The sequence below is a fragment of the Pristis pectinata genome, chromosome 11 (genome assembly GCF_009764475.1).
Source record: "Pristis pectinata isolate sPriPec2 chromosome 11, sPriPec2.1.pri, whole genome shotgun sequence".
NCBI lineage: Eukaryota > Metazoa > Chordata > Chondrichthyes > Rhinopristiformes > Pristidae > Pristis > Pristis pectinata.
The window spans coordinates 76,934,825-76,953,152 of NC_067415.1; the positions used below are offsets into that span (position 1 = coordinate 76,934,825).

General features: G+C 37.0%; 1 protein-coding gene across 19 annotated transcripts in view; it reads left to right on the forward strand.

Annotated features, from left to right (window-relative positions):
• The window catches only part of mycbp2 (MYC binding protein 2), a 158,368-nt gene that overhangs the window by 73,199 nt on the left and 66,841 nt on the right, over positions 1 to 18,328 (forward strand). For all 19 annotated transcript variants that reach the window (XM_052026820.1, XM_052026823.1, XM_052026826.1 and 16 more), the window contains 18 exons: positions 2,557 to 2,691; positions 3,333 to 3,416; positions 3,545 to 3,641; positions 5,019 to 5,211; positions 6,404 to 6,678; positions 7,929 to 8,150; positions 8,753 to 8,944; positions 9,597 to 9,803; positions 9,911 to 10,042; positions 10,265 to 10,443; positions 12,028 to 12,170; positions 12,824 to 12,924; positions 13,009 to 13,227; positions 14,123 to 14,345; positions 15,295 to 15,413; positions 17,707 to 17,794; positions 17,981 to 18,030; positions 18,112 to 18,284. In XM_052026820.1, the coding sequence (XP_051882780.1) occupies positions 2,557 to 2,691; positions 3,333 to 3,416; positions 3,545 to 3,641; positions 5,019 to 5,211; positions 6,404 to 6,678; positions 7,929 to 8,150; positions 8,753 to 8,944; positions 9,597 to 9,803; positions 9,911 to 10,042; positions 10,265 to 10,443; positions 12,028 to 12,170; positions 12,824 to 12,924; positions 13,009 to 13,227; positions 14,123 to 14,345; positions 15,295 to 15,413; positions 17,707 to 17,794; positions 17,981 to 18,030; positions 18,112 to 18,284 (2,832 nt within the window). The remainder of the gene's footprint in view (positions 1 to 2,556; positions 2,692 to 3,332; positions 3,417 to 3,544; positions 3,642 to 5,018; positions 5,212 to 6,403; positions 6,679 to 7,928; positions 8,151 to 8,752; positions 8,945 to 9,596; positions 9,804 to 9,910; positions 10,043 to 10,264; positions 10,444 to 12,027; positions 12,171 to 12,823; positions 12,925 to 13,008; positions 13,228 to 14,122; positions 14,346 to 15,294; positions 15,414 to 17,706; positions 17,795 to 17,980; positions 18,031 to 18,111; positions 18,285 to 18,328) is intronic.

Below are 18,328 nucleotides of genomic sequence, written 5' to 3' on the forward strand. Positions count from 1 at the left end.
CCTATTGAGTCTGTGAATTTAGATACCACTACTTCCGTTCTATATCCATATCATCACTCTGCACAATTAAGAGGATAGTGAACAATATTTCTTGGATTTGACTGTACTATTATTTTTACTACCTTTACTTTAAATTGATATCATCCAAAGGATTTTGTATTGCTTTCTCAAATTTCAGTTGATTGAGAATGTTGCCATGTGGTGCTTGAGATCTGAGCTCTAGTTTTTATGAAATTTCCCAATGACTTGGTCCGTTGTTTGTGAAAATTTTATCCACCTTATGCTCCCCAAATTACTTGTTTTTCCTCTGACTTCAAGTTACCATACATCCCTTTAGAAGACATTAGTGGAGAATAATTTCTTAGCCCCAGCATCACACAGATTCACAGAAGGGAAATAGATTCTTTGGTCCAATGAGTCTGTGCTGATCATTAATTGCTCTAATCCATTTTATTCTACCCACATTCCCATGAACTCCCTTCAGATTCTACCATTCACCTATATGCTAGGGGAATTTATAGTGGCCAACTAACCTACTAGCCACATGTTTCTGCAATGTGGGAAGAGTCCCACACAGTCAGAGGGGGAAGATGCAAACTCCACACAGACAGCTCAAGAAGTCAGAATTGAACCTGAGTCGCTGGAGCTGTGAGGCAGCAGCTCTCCTAACTGCACCACTGTCGCCCTTCTCAAACTTCCTTTTAGAAGCATGTCACTGTTATGTTTCTCTCCAAAGACACCAGAAATTGCCTTTAAGAAACCTTCCTGGATTGTTTTCGATTTTTATCACCATTTCTAATTCCTTTGTTATTTAACTGTCCACTTAAACACTGTAGTTTGATAGTTGCCTTTTAATTGAATTAAAATGAATATTTAAAAAGTTAAGAGAGAAGTAAAGGACATGTTGAAAAAATTGAGATTTGGGCTAACTTAAGGAAAGAGAACTATTTTTTAAGCGTATTGCCTCCATGAAGGATAGTCTAGAATGAGATTGCAGTGTTTTGCCTTTTGAGAAGACTTTGTAATATCAATGTCTGTATATGGATTATTTTGTAAAAGAAATTTGTTTAATCATTTAATGTTGGAATGAGATCTGAATGTGTTGCAACATCATTAGCTGAAAATAGAAGGATTGTTTTCATTATCCTGATGACCAGTCCAGTAAAGACTCTCAAAATTGAATGGAATCAAAGCTGATCTGTTGATATGGCAACTTCTGATAGCTTATGATTTAAGAATGAGCAAAAAAAACTGGAAACCTACCAGACACTTCCTCCCCTTCTGTTTAAAAACTGATATTTCGCACTGAGTATAACTATGACCAACATTTGGTGCTTTTCTCAATGAATTGTTCAGGTGCTTAGTGATGGCAATGCTATTGTTTTAATTGTGCATGAACAAAATAATTTAAGTCAATAATTTATTTTGTATCATTTTCCCTTTTAGTTATTTAGTTGTTTTGTCTTCCCAAATTATAATATTTCACAATGAAAAATCTCTAATGTGTTAAAAATCTTGTATCTATTTCCTTGGAAATGAATATAACTGCTAATGAAAACAAGTTGTACTATAATTGGAGCTTTTTGCTAGTAGTGGCATTTTAAAAAATTCAATTTTGCATTTTGGTTATTTTGTCAATACTGGAGACAAGTTCCTGTGTTACAGTCAGCCTTCTACTTCACTTTCATATTGCTGTATTCCAAAGGTTGGATTGGCTAGGACTTTGGCTAGGAGCATAGGAGGCAGGTGGGTAGAGGCAGGTACCATTATGCATTTAAAAGGTATTTGGACGGTTACATGGATAGGAAAGGTTTTGAGGGATATGGGCCAAATGAAGGCAAATGGGACAAACTCAGTTAGGCAACTTAGTTGGCACAAATGAGTTGGGCTGAAGGGCCTGTTTCTGTGCTGTATAGCTCTGACTCTGCTATTTAACTATGAATATGTATTGAAAGTACAGTGCAATCTTGATTATAGCAAAAGTGTTGGGGGGACAACTTAAAACACGTTATAAGTGAAACTAATATTTACATAATTTTAGAGTCCCTTTCCTAATATAGTACTGAACACAAACAGATTTCCCTGATGTTCACCCCTGTTCTCTACATCCAATTTCTATTGCTGTATGCCACACCAAGGATTTGTAGAAAGAACCCCATTGTTGGAATGCCAATCCTTTTCCAGAATCCATTGGTCCCTCCTAAATACTGCCATTTTCAGAAGCACTTGCGCAAACATAGGGCTGTTAGATTCTGCTGGGAAAATTACTGGCTCCCTGTGACCCTGGAATAAAAATGTGGACCATCATGTACATGGTAATGCCTGCAGTGTATCCAAATCCACAATCTAACAAGGCAAGTTTGCATTTTGTTGCAAAAGTAGGAAAGAATATATGACTTGAAAATGGGAACTGTATCGTATCTGTTTGTCACAGTCCACTGATCCCTTCCATCTAAATTTAGCATCAAAGCTACATCTATCAGCACTTCCTGTTTACTTTGTCTTAGATTAAAGAATTAACGCCATATTAATTTCACACATCTTTCTATTTTGCAGGGAGAAATATGCAATGATGTTTGATGAGCCTGTACTTTTACAGGCAGGCTGGTGTTATGTGGCTTGGGCTCGAGTTTCAGGGCCCAGTAGTGATTGTGGCTCCCATGGACAGGCCTCTATCACCACTGATGATGGGTAGGAATTTTTTTTTTACCCATTTCTATCTGCTGAGATTTTATTTTCCAGATGAAACGTGTCAATGCAGTTTGTTTATTCTGCATATTGAATCTTACAGGTCACTGCTAGTTTTCGTGTAAGACTCTTACACCGATTCTTATGCCTCAAAGCTATATGCTTTGTACAACCCAATGGCAGTGTAAATATTTTTGCCTATTACTACACTGTTCAGTACTGTTTGTGCTATGAGCTAATTTTCCAATAACAGTAGAATAGAAACTAACTGAAATTTTTTTTAAAAGTGCTGGAGATATCCAGAAGCTGAGGTACCACATGTGGGGGGGAAGAGAGAGAAGAAACAAAGTTTTAACCTGAAATGTTAACTCTGTTTCTGTGCCCACAGGTGCTACCTGACCTCTTGAGTATTTCTAGCATTTTTTTTATTTTATTTCAGATTTCCAGCATCTGCAATATTTTTGGTCTGAGTTCAATTCAGCTAAAATGCATTTTCATGGAAGAGACTTGCACCCTATTTGGTTTGGGTTAAATTTGGGCCACTTTGGTGAATGAGTAAGCTTTGAGAAGGTTTCAGTAAATTGAGAAAGTAGCAGCGAGTAGTTGAAAACAGTGCTTTAAGAATATAAATGTTATTGTTTCAGGGTGGTTTTCCAGTTCAAAAGCTCAAAGAAGTCCAATAATGGGACAGATGTGAATGCAGGTCAAATACCACAGTTACTGTACAGGTTAGTCTTTTCAAATTGCAATTATCCTATTGATCGAGACATTGCACTTATATTTTTATTACATTTATAGTATGGCTGATTCATTTGCTCAAATTAAGTTGTACTGAATTTGATTTTCTGGGTTGCAGGTTACCATCGAATGATGGTAATTCTGGAAAAGGAAAGCAACAGCCTAGTGAACCAGTGCATATTTTGAGAAGATCTTTTGCCAGGACTGTCTCAGTGGTGAGTGAACAAAATGGAGTATAAAATATTTTCTCTAGAACTATATTAGAATCAAGATGCACACCTGTATGGGATTCCTTAGTCTTCTAGCAAAGTGTTTCAAATTCAGATTTCATTGTTGAATTGGTACTAATAGTTCCTTGTACAAAGCCAGTCAAAAATCTGTTCCTGAACTGTTTTGCTGAAATTGTTGAAATAAACGTTGCTTATAAATTGAGGTGTATAATGTTGGAAGGGTATACATGATGGTTTTCTTCCTAAGTACCCAGGAACTTGGTGTCCATTCAAGTACCAACTAGTAATTGAGGCCACTATCCAGATAGTATTAAAACTGTGATATAGTTGCTCTGTAGAATTTGGCAATCTACATTCTGGCTTTTTGCTTCCCTCATTGTGTTCTGTAAAATGCTGTGACGTATATCCTTTCCAGCAACAATTTTCTCATCATTGTTTAACTAGTCTCATAAACTTTTTGCATAATTCATCTATGTGAGAACATGGGGGTGGGGTGGAGAGCTGGGAACTTAATGCTGTATTTATGTATTAACATACTGGAAATGCACAAAGTTCAAACATCTTGGTGGGTGGGGGGAGTGCTGGGGCAAGAATAGGGTAGATTAATGTTATGTATTTAGGCCCACTGTTTAAAAGGAAGCCAAAGATGATAAATAATTCTGAATGGAGAAAAAAATGAAAATCTTGAGCAAGTTAAATCCAAAATTTCTTGAAATTTGAGCTGTATTTAGATTTAGTAACTCAAGATGTTCAATTTATTTGGACTCCCAATTTGAATAACTGAGGGTGCCTGTGAGCACATGCTTTCCTTGTTTGGGTCACAGACTGTTCCCCATCACACTTTCGTCTTGGCCCACTGTTCTATCTGCAATGTTTATTCTTACTGTACTCCTACTCTTTCCACTGCACACCCTGTCCTCCTTCCACTCTTAAATGTTCCCATTACTACAGAACATGGCCACCTTGTCCAACTCTTACCATCCTCCACAATTAAACCTGAACAGTTTTAATGTTTGCAGATGCTTTTATAAGAGTAATTTCAAATAGAGAAACAAGACTATCACTTTAAGTAATGTTTATTGTGATATTTTGAAGGCAAAATGACAATGAATGCTATTCAATCTGTCCTTCAAAAGCAATATCTTGTTACAAGAATTTTGTTTCATTGTTGGAGTATGGAGAAGTCTTTGTTTCAATTTCTAGTTTATAATTTGCTCGATGAATTGAGTATTCTGCTGAAAACAGTGATGCCTGATGTACCATTCATGCTAAAAACAAAATTGAATGATGTCCTTCATGAGTGCACGAGTTAAAAAAATACGGATGTCGCATTTTTATAGAATCTGTCATTTCTAAATTTAGGAGTGTTTTGAATCATTGCTGAGCATTCTTCAGTGGAGCTGGACAACCCTAGTGTTGGGAGTGGAGGAGCTTCAGGGATTGAAAGGTTTTCAATACACTGCCACTTTACTGGACTTGGAACGCCTAAAATTTGTTGGTACTTGTTGCCTGCGACTGCTGCGTGTCTACATCTGCGAAATATACCCTATATCAGGTATAGTAGGAAGCCCAGAAAATAATGAAGATAATTGGTGATTTTCCTATCAAATATCAATTCTTAGGTAATTTTCCAGGATGTGATTTTGTTTTTATTTTATGCAATGCTCAGAACAGTAATCACACAGGTCTTTGGTTTGATTAACATTTAATTTAAAGTATTTATTTCATTCTGTCACTCAAGAATTGTGTTTGTATGTAGCAAATGTGCTTAAACCAAAAAAAAGGCCTAATAATAAATTGATGTTACACAACCTATTAGAAATGTGAAAGAACATAACTCTAGGGCATAAGTGATACAATCCCTCTTTATTTGGTTCTAGGTTATGATGGCTAAGCTGGAAAGTTTGTGGGCTCTAAGTATGTAATAAGATGTTGGTGGATGTAACTGCTCTTTAGTGTGCTAGCTGTCTTGTAGATTGCACATACCGTTTAAGATTAAACATCTTGGGTTGAATTTCTGCTGCACTTCACAGTATTTTTCATTTTGAAGTAGATGATTGAAAGGTCCCATTATTTAAATATCAAGTTCCCCTTGGTTTGCAACATTTCTTCAGGATTACATGTATATTTTCTATCTGGAATACAGGATGCAGAAAATTACAGCACAGGAACAGGCCCTTTGGCCCACCATGTTTGCATTGATGATGGTGTCAAATTAAACTAATCCTGGCTGCCTGCAGTAGAAATCCTACTTTCATCTTCTCCCTGTTTTATATGATGACACCTTTGTTTCCTTCTCTTAGTCTATAAGTAGTTAAGTGGTTCAAAGTGGTGGAAAGCACCACATTCTCAAAGAAAGTTCGTGATGGGCTGACCAAGAATGCTGAAAATAAATTTAAAAACAAAAATTAAATCACATTTGTAATTTTTTTCATTTGTTCTGGGAACACTACTTCAATAGTTAACTGGTGAAATGCTGCTAGATGAAAGGAGGTAGTACTGCCAGTCTTATAACACTGTACTTCTGGTGCTTTGTTTAATTTACAACAAATATTAAGCATTGGCTAGATCAAACTTCTTACAGAGCAGTGCAAAAAAATGTCTCCACTGTGAGTGCAAACTATTCACAGTAAAAGTTTGTATATTGAAAAATACGTTTGGTGTTCTCCAGTTCACTGACATATACCACGATAATTATAATTCATTGCAGGTGCATTCAAATGTGTTGATTTTATGTTCTATTGCAGTTGGTGCTAAAGCCGTGGTGGAGGAAACCAGCAAACTGGCAGAATGTGTGGGAAAGACTCGGTCTCTTCTGAGAAAGATTTTATCAGAAGGAGTTGACCATTGTATGTTGAAGCTTGACAATGATCCTCATGGCTACCATTCACAACCCAAGACATTATTGGAAGCAGTTCTTCAAGAATGCCACAACACATTTACAGCTTGCTTTCATTCTTTTTATCCTACCCCTGGATTGCAGTGGGCATGTCTTTGTGACCTGCTTAATTGCTTAGATCAGGTAAGTTGGAGAGAGGACCCGATAACTTGATTTTTTTTAATGTAGTTTTTGTTCCGTTTCTGAATATGATAAAATATCAGGTTTAGTTTTGTAGTTTTTGTTATGCCTGAAGCAAAATTTAACATTTCTTGTGACGAAGACTATTGAGCTTTTTGTGGTTTTATTATTTCAGTGTACACATTTGTTAAATTAAAATCAAAACTCCAATTTCTTGAGTTCAAGTAATAGCATAATTCACTGAAGTTGTATTCAGCGACCTAACCTGTTGTAGGGATTCTTATATTCTGTGTTTTTGATGCCATGTTTAGTGAAACTCTTGATCCGATTTTAAAAATTGCTCTGCCATTACTTATACCGAGTATTGAATCTTTGATGTGTGCAAATGGTCAGTTAGGAGTGATCAATAAATGCTGGCCTTCACTGGTTTTGCCCACAGGTCAGAACCCTGAATGGGCTTTTCAGCCTAACCGGTCCATGCCAACCAGGGTACCTATCTACTGTAGTCCCATTGCCCACATTAGACCTGTATACCTACTCATTTTCTATCCAATTACATGTCTAAATGACTTTTATGGGTAATAATTGTATTTGACTCTACCACTTCCTCTGACAGCTCCTTCCCTATAACCACCACCCTGTGTGGAAAATCTCACCCTTCGGATCTCCTTTAAATTTCTCTTTCTCACCTTAAACCTGATAAATGAATTTTAAAAAATGCTGCATAAATGGCAACTGTGCCTTCAGCTGCCTCTAGGCTTAGTTATGGAATTTCCTTCCTGGACCCTTCATCCTTCCCTGCCCTCAACATTAAGACTTTCCTTAAAACTGACCTCTTATTAAGATTTTTGCCATCCCTTTGGGCTCATTGTCAATTCTTGTGTAATTTACAATTCTGTTAAATTCCTTAGCTTTTCCCTGTGTCAGCAAAATGCAAAAGTTTGAGAGACTTGCGCTCTCCCTAGTTGGAGTTTTGCTTTAATATATCTTCACTAATATGTATGAAATATTAAGGTTGTTATGTTGTAGATTAATTTGTTATGTTTGAGGTTCAATGTTAACTTTTGATATTTGGTACCTGAAGGAGAAAATTCCTGGGCTCATTTCCAAAAGTTAAACCAGTGCTTATTTCAGGCAAGTCGCTGGTAACATTTCACTATTAATCTAATGGCAAACAGTGGATGGTTTTACTTTAATTTGAACAAAAAAAGCCTCTGTAATCTTGATAAAGTATGTAATTTTTTTCTTAATAGGACATACAGGAAGCAAACTTCAAGACATCAAGTAGCCGTTTGCTTGCAGCAGTCATGTCTGCACTCTGCCACTCTTCAGTCAAACTGACCACAATCCTTCCCATTGCTTATGATGGCGAGGTGCTGCTTCGATCCTTGGTGAAACAATCGAGCACAGAGAATGAATCTGCCATGGTTCACAGATTTGGTCTACTAGTATCTCATATGGAGAAACTCAGCCAGGTAAGAGCAGCAATATTTTTTGTTTTTGAAGGTTTGCAACAAGTTAAGTTTAACAAGACTTTTTAGTGCAGAATTGAGTCTTTTATACACCAATAAAAGAGTCAGCAGTGTCTATACATTAATACAAGAGATATTTCAAAAGTAACTGATGTTTATTTTTTAAAAAATCAAAATATAAAATGCTGGAAATATTCAGCAGGTCAGACTGCATCTCTGGGATGAGAAACACAGTTAACATTTTGGGTGAAGGCACTTCTGACGGGGTCTGTTAAGTATTTCCAGCGTTTTCTGTTCTTATAACTGTTTTGTCTATTTGAATGACCAAAGCAAAATTATAAAACTTGGTTTGCAGCCTTATGGTCATGCAAAATGCAACAGGACATGTAAACCACAGTCAGAGTTTCAAATGGAAATCAAGTTCACAGAAGTCCCTTAAAATTTTCAGAAAATATGTCCAATTTGTTTATTTTTTTTAAATGGGTCTGTGGTTTTTGCTTAAAATACTGAGGGGGATACTTTCTGTTAAAAGTAACATCAATAAATAGCAAAAGTTCGACTGAACTGGAACACAATTCTTGAATTAAAATAATATTTTCTCCTAGATTGAAGAAAATATTACAAGTATGACCAGTTTTCGAGAAGTGCTGGAAAAAATGTTGGTCATTGTAGTGCTTCCAGTTCGCAAGAGTCTAAGAAGAGAAGTAGAACTCTTCTCTCCTCTCCTGGTGTCCAATACTTGTGGTCTTCTTGCCAGTATAGTGAGTGAACTCACCGCATCAGCACTAGGATCTGAGGTATGAATCCAGGTCTGAGGTGGACTATCATTCTTATTCTTTGTTGGATTTAAGGTGAAATATTGTACTAAAGAATTTGTATTTGTATATGGCCTGCCAATGATGTAATAAATGAAAGGCATGATGGTTTACGAATTGTTTAGATTACATTTGTATGTACGTTGGTATACAGACAGATGTCAGAAACTGCATTCATTCAATGTAACATGTACTTTGCTACAGTTGTACAGAGAAAGAATTAATTTAAAGTTATGGATTATGTTATAGAGGCAGTGTTCATGAATTATTAGACCTGATGACATTTTGAGTTTGTAAGTCAGAGACTGCAATGAACAGAGAAAGTGAGAAAAAACTTTTGGCACTCTGGTTCAAGTTTTGCTCCTTAATTGAGGACTTCAATTTAATTTTCAATCCAAAAGTTAATGGAGGGTAAAAATAGTGCTTTGCTCACCATGGTGTTATTGTTTGACACATGGTTTTATCTTATAGTTCTCATAACATTAAGAATGAAAACTAAGTACTAAATATTATTTGTAAAGCATTTTTTAAAAACATTTATTATTCCACATTCTGCTCTGTAATTTCACCTAAGACTATAGAAACCAATATTTAGTTAGAAACCAACTTCTTTGAACATTTTGCTTTGTTTCAGATTGATGGATTGAGTTCCCTCCACTCTGTCAAAGCCACACCAAACCGATTTATTAAAACTAGCCAAGGACGAAGTTGGAATACTGGTAATGGGTCACCAGATGCAATCTGTTTCTCTGTAGACAAACCTGGTGTAGTTGTGGTTGGGTACCATGTATATGGAGGAGGCGGCATTCATGAATATGAGCTAGAAGTGTTGGTTGATGATGTAAGTCTATTAATTTTGTTTTTGACTTGAAATAGGAAATCATTGTGTTCTTGAGTAAATGTCATGGGTGGAATTCAATGACCCCTTTATTATGCTATTTTTGGCAGAGTGAGCACACTGGTGATTCAGCACATTCTCACAGATGGACGTCCTTAGAACTAGTAAAAGGTACCTACAGCACTGATGACTCATCTAGTGACACGGCAGAGATTAGATTGGATAAAGCTGTCCCTCTAAAGGTATGTAGCCATATGTTTGAGCAGGTATGACTTACCTGAAGCATTTAGAGAACATACTGCGTCTGGAAGTTTTGTAGCAAATTGCTTCTCCTTGGGAATGCAGTTTTAAACTGCTAAATGAGAATTTATTGTGTTTCTGGCACTGCATAAATGGGTTTGTTAGGGAATTTCTGGGATTAATTAGGATTCTGAGTAATACCTGGAAACGTTTTGTATTTCTAGGAAAATGTGAAATATGCAGTACGTCTAAGGAACTATGGAAGTCGGACTGCAAATGGAGATGGAGGGATGACCACCGTTCAGTGCCCAGACGGTGTAACATTCACTTTTAGTACATGCAGCCTCAGTAGTAATGGAACTAATCAGACTCGAGGTCAGATCCCCCAGATACTTTATTACAGGTAAGAGCAAAATGGAATGGGCAAGTCATTGCATCATCCAAAAGAGGATGTTGTTGTCTATTATTTTTAACTGTTATTATCGGTAGATTTCTGTGTTATTTTTTGAGGGTCCTTTTTCAGACTTAAATTGAGGTGGCTATTCAGTAACTTGGTTAAAAATATGGGAAGGTGCAGAGGAGGGGGGCCACAGATGCCCATTTATAGATTTGAAGGTTAATATTTTATAGCCTGCACTCTTTAATAAAATAAGTCCAAAAAAAAAGTGGAGCAGTACTAAGGTAAACTGCAGTACAGATGCTGGAGAGGATAGTAAAAGGATGCGAGAGGTCTTTAAGAAAAGGAGACATCTGTACATGCAGAATATACAAAATTAAAAGGTCATTGCATGCAAGACTTTCCTTATCAGCCAATAATAAAATGATAATTATTCCACACCAGATTACTGCCCGTGTTGAACTCCAAAGAGTGCCTTTGACCTAATGTCAATCTGATCTCCTCTCCCAGCATCATTAGCACCCTCTTAGGAGATAATGGAAGCTACATCTGTAACCTGAAGTTGCGAATTGAAATGAAGATCAAAGTAATTGCAGATGCTGGAACATTTCCTCTTACTGCCTGACCCATTGAGTATTCCTAGCATTGTCTGTTTTTACTACTGTTTTCAGTCTTCCAGTCAGAGGACTATGTAGAATCCATTAGGAAAACTTGAGGATTTTCTGTACTGGGGTCTTAAGACAGGCCAGAGTGGGAGACGATTGGAGGTGATGTAAAGCTAGAATTGTGAACTCCTCTACTCAAGCTGAAATGGTAGGTGGCAGTGAATGCAGTCATCCTGAATTGAGTGGAGTGTGAGAGCTGGAATGAGGAATGCTGCAAAGGAAAAGATGTGGTGAGGCCATGATGGACTTCGCAAGTGAGAATTTTTAATGGATTGGATCAAGAATGAGTCATTTGGGAAGTGCTAAAAAAAGAGGGTGACAAAATGGTGGAAAGCACTGATTAGGTTACAAATGATAGTCTTAATACTGGTTTTGGTCTTGTTGTTCAGTTGATGAAAATTGTGGTTGATCTACTGGGAGCCAATTGAAGACGTACACATCTTACCAGAAAACCATGCATGCCCATTTACAGAATGAGTGATTAGTAGCAAGGAGTGAAAAATCTTGCAGTTTTTTCTTTGTCTCCCAAAACTGGGAGCATTGTCACCAATTCTACCATTATCCTATGTTTCAGATCAGTTAGTCCTGCGATGGTTTTTTTAATAGCTCCCTATACAAACTTCCATATGTGTTGTCTGTCATAATGTTGACTGGAAGCATTGTTCCCAGATTTCCTTTTTCCCCTTCTACTTGTACACTGTCAATCTTATTTGGTCCGGGAAGGGGAAAAAGAAACTACAGTTTTAAAATCCAGACTTATTTTTGTCTTTATCGTAGTAAATGCTCTTTTCTACAGTGTGGTGACTTGTTGGATTTTTGGTTTGAACAGAAGAGCTTACCTAACAATGTTTTGATTACGGTGCACAATAGATAAGATGTAATTAGGTACTTCATTACCATTAATATGTGCTCTTTTAACTTGCAGGAGTGAGTTTGATGGAGATCTGCAATCACAACTGCTTAGCAAAGCCAATGAGGAAGATAAAAACTGCAGCAGAGCCCTTTCTGTCGTGTCTGCAGTTGTTCGTGCAGCTAAGGATTTATTGCATAGAGCTCTGGCTGTTGATGGTAAAAATTAAGTTTTTTTTCTTAAATTGGTAACTTTTTTAAGCAAATTAAAATTGAACTGTTATATATAAATCATACTCCCCTAAAAGCAAACCAGTTGCAACCTAGTTACCATGTTTGTGCTGCTGAAGGAACCAATAAGTTGGGAAGAGAAACTCAAATTGAACAGATTAAAAAGAATTGGATATACTGGCATTAAAGGTGTTGCACTGTTTAATATTTATTGACCTGTAGGTCATTGCAACTTTCTTGAGAAGCAGTGTCAAAAGGTGGGGAATAAATTACATACCTGCTCTTCTGCAGATCAGCATAAATAAAACAAAATTCAAATATATTTGGTGTAGAAGCTCATTGAAGCTTCCATTTATCTCTTAAATTTCAGTTTGCTTTTGATTATTCTGTTAAGGGTTATACAGGCTCAATTTATCTTGTGAACTGATTTCAATTCAATGGGAAAGCATCTATGGTACAAAGGCTAAAACATCATTGCTTTTCTATTAGATGCAACAAATTGATTCTGACTGCAGAGAAGCAAGAACATGCAGCAATCTGTAACAATTATCTTCCTGTGTAATATATTTTTACCTCAGTACTCTGTGATGTTTTGCTCACAAACTAGAAAAATGAATAAAGCAATTTGTACTTTTGTTCAGCTGAAGATATTCCAGAACTACTCAGCTCATCCAGTCTATTATCAATGCTGCTTCCCCTTATCTTGGCTTACATTGCACCAGTTGCTGCTAATGTACCAAAAGTAAGTATTTTCTTTCTTTCAATGTGATTATTCCATAGAACTATTTCTTTCACTTTCATAAACTATTTTGTTTTTCTTGAATAGGCTGCAGTTGAAGTGTTTGGTCTTGTACATGAGCTTTTGCCTCCAGTTGCAACATTAAATCAGAAATATGCTCCACCTGCCTTCAATCCAAATCAGTCAACAGACAGTGCAACAGGCAATCAGCCTGAGCAAGGCCTCTCAGCTTGTACTACTTCTAATCATTATGCTGTGGTGGAGAGTGACCATCCTTATAAACCTGCAAGTGTCAGTCAATTAAAGGTATGTACTAACTAAATCAGTATTGCAAATGTGCATTTAAAATATGATAATTAAAACCTCCTGAAGTTTCGCACATTTCCAGATACAAGTCACATTTGGGATAATAACCAGTTAATGCTGCTTATAGTGAAAATCTCTCCTTTGAAAAAAAATGCTCAGTTTCTTAAAGTATAAGGACAGAGCTGAATGAGTGTAGAATACTGCATTTTAGATGGTGTTGACAGTTTCTGCTTGCTTCAGTGTGCAGAGCCAAGGATCACCATGTCAGGGTAGATGGTCATATATTTGATGCTAAGACATTCCTTCACTCAGTATTGTGAATCTTTTAAAATTCTTTCTGCAGAGGGTTGTAAATGCTCTGCATGGTACTTACAGCTAAGATAGATTTATAGCTTCTAGGGGAAGTAAGGATTATAGAAATAACGAGGGAAAGTACAGCTGAGATAAGGAATTGACCAAGATCTAATGGTAAACAGGATGAAGAGACAAAATGACCTACTATCCCTTTTTTTAAATACTGGAAAAAATAATCCATGTATTGAAGAAAATGTAAGATGTAGGTATATAAACTAGGGATTCACTAAGCTTGGGAAAAGAAGTAGGAGAAAATAACTCCAAGAATCTTACCTGAGATGCATAGTGTTCAAATAATACCTTGGAGAAATGGGTGGTGTTACATGTACCTCCAAATTTTCCACTCATTGCCTTTCTCATTATTATTCTGACCAGTAAAAGCTGTGCTGAAAATAGTTAATGTTACATTGTGACTTTATAATGACAAAATGAATGAGGATGTGTAAAGCTGTTTAAATCATTTTTAAGTTCTATTGAAACTCTGATCCAAGCAAGGAAGCTGCTGCTTTGGTGATTAAAACAGTGCCTTTGTTCTTGTTAGGTGACTTTTCCAGATTGTGTGAAGTGGATGACTGTTGAGTTTGACCCATTGTGTGGTACTGCACAGCCTGAAGATGTCCTCCGTTTGCTGATTCCAAATAAAGTTTACCAAAGTTCAGGATTTGGGCCTAAAAATACAAGCCATGACATTCTTAATTCATGGATAGAATTAAAGAAATTTTCTGGTTCCACTGGATGGCCAACCACAGTCCTTGTTTTACCAGGTATAAGGAAGAAAACAAGTGTTGCATGTGCTTTGTAAAAAAAAAATAATGAAACCTAATTAAAATATATCAGTTCTATATTAGACCTGCTGTGGAGGGTGGTAATTCTGTATGTGGTGGGCAATTTCTCCACTTGCAGGTTGAAGCTTTGGGAGCCTTCTTATGAAAAAGAAAATAATACCCTGTGGAATTCAGTTTTTGCAAATTAACTGATTCTCAGGCCTGCTTCACAAGGTGAGACTGCTTTTGGGTGGCCTGGAGTGTTGCTTTAATAATGCTCAAGTGATATCTGTTATCAACAATAGACATTTCAGTGCTCGGGTCCAGAGAGAAGCCAATAGTTTCATAAGGTTTTATTGCCCCGGACTTGCTCTGCGTCACTTAGAGTAATATTGAGATGAAGAATGCTGCACTTGCCTTACCTAGGAGTATTAGGAGAAGTGGAAGGAGAATGCCTTCCCAAAGAAATGGGAAAAAAATTTTGGAAGTTTGCAGCATAAAATGACTGAGTATGAGGGAAATAAAAGAAGTAGAAAGCAAATGGAGCACGCACTTCATATGGAGTGCATCACGTCAAATACCGTGACGCACTGGTATTTGGGAAAGTGCAGTGTAATTAGAATCAGCCTTTCAGTTTTGGTATTTTGAGTCTGCAATAATGATCACCATTACACTAAGGTACTCATCCTCTTTATGGATCCTATCAATTAAGTGTAAACATTCCAAGAAGTGTGTACAGAGATAGTATGTTTACTTTTGCTTGAAGAATTTAGGCAAACCTTCCTTGGGCAACTTTGTGAAAATGGGAAATACTTTGGAGAAATCGAATAGTGAAAAGGAATAAAGCAGAAGCTTAAAGTGATGGAAAATGTCCGTTTGCATGCCATGTGATACTGTTGGAATTTTGGGATTGTGCTTTGAGATTCAAATTTAAATGTGATCTTTTCAGGAAATGATGCCATCTTCTCTTTGGAGACTGCATCAGACTATGTGAAAGATGAGAAGGCATGTTTTTATGGTTTCAAGTGTGTTGTTGTGGGTTACGAATTCAATCCTGGACCTGATGAGGTAATTTTATTTTTGTGGTGTGTCCAATTAAGTACTGTGAGAAAAAGACACAAATGTTTGGCTTTGTGGAAGTAAAACAGTTTCTCTTGCTATTTTGAAATTAATATAAAATGAGATAGAAGTGGGAATTTTGTTTTTAAAAAGTGAATTTATCTAATTGCTAAACTTTTTTTTAAACTGAGCATTTTTCCATGTATGTCATAGTCTAGTAAACCAGTGAGAAATTTTGCAGGGGTTGTTTTATTAGTTCTGAGAACAGTGAAACTTGGAGAAGTTCAAAAAAATAAACAGCTTGAGAAACACAAATAATTTGGATTCTGAAGTTATGTCCTCTTGCAAATGACGCACTTAGATTTGAAGCATTCCATGTCAGTTTACATTCCTTTTGGTTTTCATTCAAATACCGGATACATTGGACTCTACCGTGCAGTGACATTAACTTCTTTATCTTAGCTCTGTGCCCTGGGGGTGATGTCATTAAGTCTGAGGGGTATCTGGAGCTTTGAGAGTCAGAAATGTTAGAATTTGGGTGAAACCCTCTGGAGTTGGGCCATGTTTAGGGATCAGTCACCAGGCCTGAGTGCCCACAACACCCTCCCTCCCCACTGTAGTTCCTCCCAAAAATGTAAGGTTAATCAGGAATGGGACTAAGGGAAGAGACTAAATTGGGAAGTTTGGAGTGGAGATAAAATGGCAGAGGTGGTTATGTGTTACGGTCTGACCATTGACAATCCTATTCACCAGCCTTTTACTCTTGTGATTTCCACTATTAGTAAACAACTGAGGAAAGCTGATCATTGCTGAAGTGGAGCACTCTTAAATGAAACTGAGCCATGGTGTGTGGGAGTTGGATTCATAGAATTGTTGGATGCTGAGCTCATCTCTGCTGGATTTCAAAAGAATCCCAATGTTCTTGTGTGTACAGTGATAATTCAGGAGGTGGGGGGGGGGGGTGAGAGGGGGAGACGTTTGTCAAAAAAGAGCAGTCAATGCTAGTCCCTGAAGAGTCTGTAATTTCTAAGTTTCACTTTCTTTTACTTGATAACTGTTCCTTGTTTCAGTTTAAATACAGGGTAGAAATTGAGGCTAATAAATGGTCCATTCAGTGAACAACTTTGACTGATGCTATATTCAGCTCCTGTTGCCAGTGTGTTGTATTAAGTGGCTCGTTTTATGTTAATCACCTTGGAGTTTGTGCATTTTGTTGTCATATTTCCTTTGAACATTTGGATAGCATTGAAATAACATGTGACTCAAGTTATCTGCAGCAAAGCAATTAGCTGTCTTTTAAGATTCTGTAATTCACAGCACAATAGCTTGTTAGATCAGCAGGAAATTTTCATCAAATTTAAGATTTGAGTCATTCAATATGAAATATTCACACGCTCTGCTTATCAGGTGCTCTGCTTCTTAAAGAAAAATTGTCATCTTCAGAAAGGAGTGGGGAGTTCTCCTTGCATCCAAAAGCAAAACACTGCAGATGCTGGAGATCTGAAATAGAAAAATCTGGAAACATTCAGAATCAGGTTTATTATCACTGATGTATGTCATGAAATTTGTTGTTTTGTGGCAGCAGTGCAGTGCAAGACATAAAAATTACTATGTTAGAAAAATAAATACAGTGCAAAAGAGGAATAACGAGGTAGTGTTCGTGGCAGAGGGGAAGAAGCTGTCCCTGAAACGTTGAGTGTGGGTCTTCAGTCTCCTGTACCTCCTCCCTGATAGTAGTGTGAAGAAGGCATGTCCTGGGTAGTGAGGGTCCTTAAAGATGGATGCAGCTGCCTTGAGGCACTGCCTCTTGAAGATGTCCTCAACGGCAGGTAGTTTCTTTGGAGAGCAAAACAGTTTCATTTCAGTTTGGTGACCTTTCACCTCCCCCATGCCATAAAACCTAGCAGTTGTCCAGCATAACAATTAAAATAGATTTTGGTATGATCTAGATTTGTAGTCTTCTCTCTTGCACCTGGTTAGAGTGAAATCATTATTAATTTAACAAATAGATCATCCGGAGAACAGGACCGTTTCCTACTTTCCTATAACCCAAACTTAAAGACCAAATGCAAGCTGCTATACAGAGCTCCTGTGATTAAAATATTGTGGGTTGGAGGTTCCAATTCTAATTTATCACTTTAACTCAACTATCCCAAACCATCTAAAGATTACATTAGCACTTGGGAAAAGTAAGCCATCAGTTTTGCTTATTGTTATAAGCCTCAGCCACAAGCTCTTGCTCGTTTCTTTAATTTTATATTTGCCTGAACCAAAATGGTACAGAAGTATAATTGTTTTGCAGGGAATCTTACAACTAGAAAAGGAACTGGCATACCTTGGAAGTATGTGTGCAGCATCTCTAATGAAAAAAGATCTCGCACTTCCTGTTGGTATGGATGTTTACTTTTGACCGTCACAAATTTATCTTAATGAGGAATTTGCACAAAATTCTTAGTTTATTGGTGGATTCATGATATATTGCTCGCTATAATATTGACTATAATTTGTATTGTTAGTGAAAAATACTATGTAAAAGCAAAATTGCACTGCTTTTAAACCAACTGTGTTTTGGACAGGTAATGAAGTGGAGGAAGATCTTGAAATTCTTGAAGAATCAGCTTTGCAGGTAAGCCTTCAATTGCTATATTTAAATTGTTGATAGCTTTAATCATTTTTTTTTTGCTGTCTCACATTTCCTTTCCACTAGGTCTGCAAAAATCATGCTGGCTTATTAGGAAAGGGCCTGGCCTTGTCTCATTCGCCAACTATCTTGGAGGCACTCGATGGTAATCTTCCCCTCCATCTGCAGAGCAATGAACATTCTTTTTTGGAGGACTTCATTGCCTGCATATCTGGCTCCAGTGGCGGACGACTTGCAAGGTAATGTGTTATGTACATCATAAAAATATTTAAAACTGAGATCT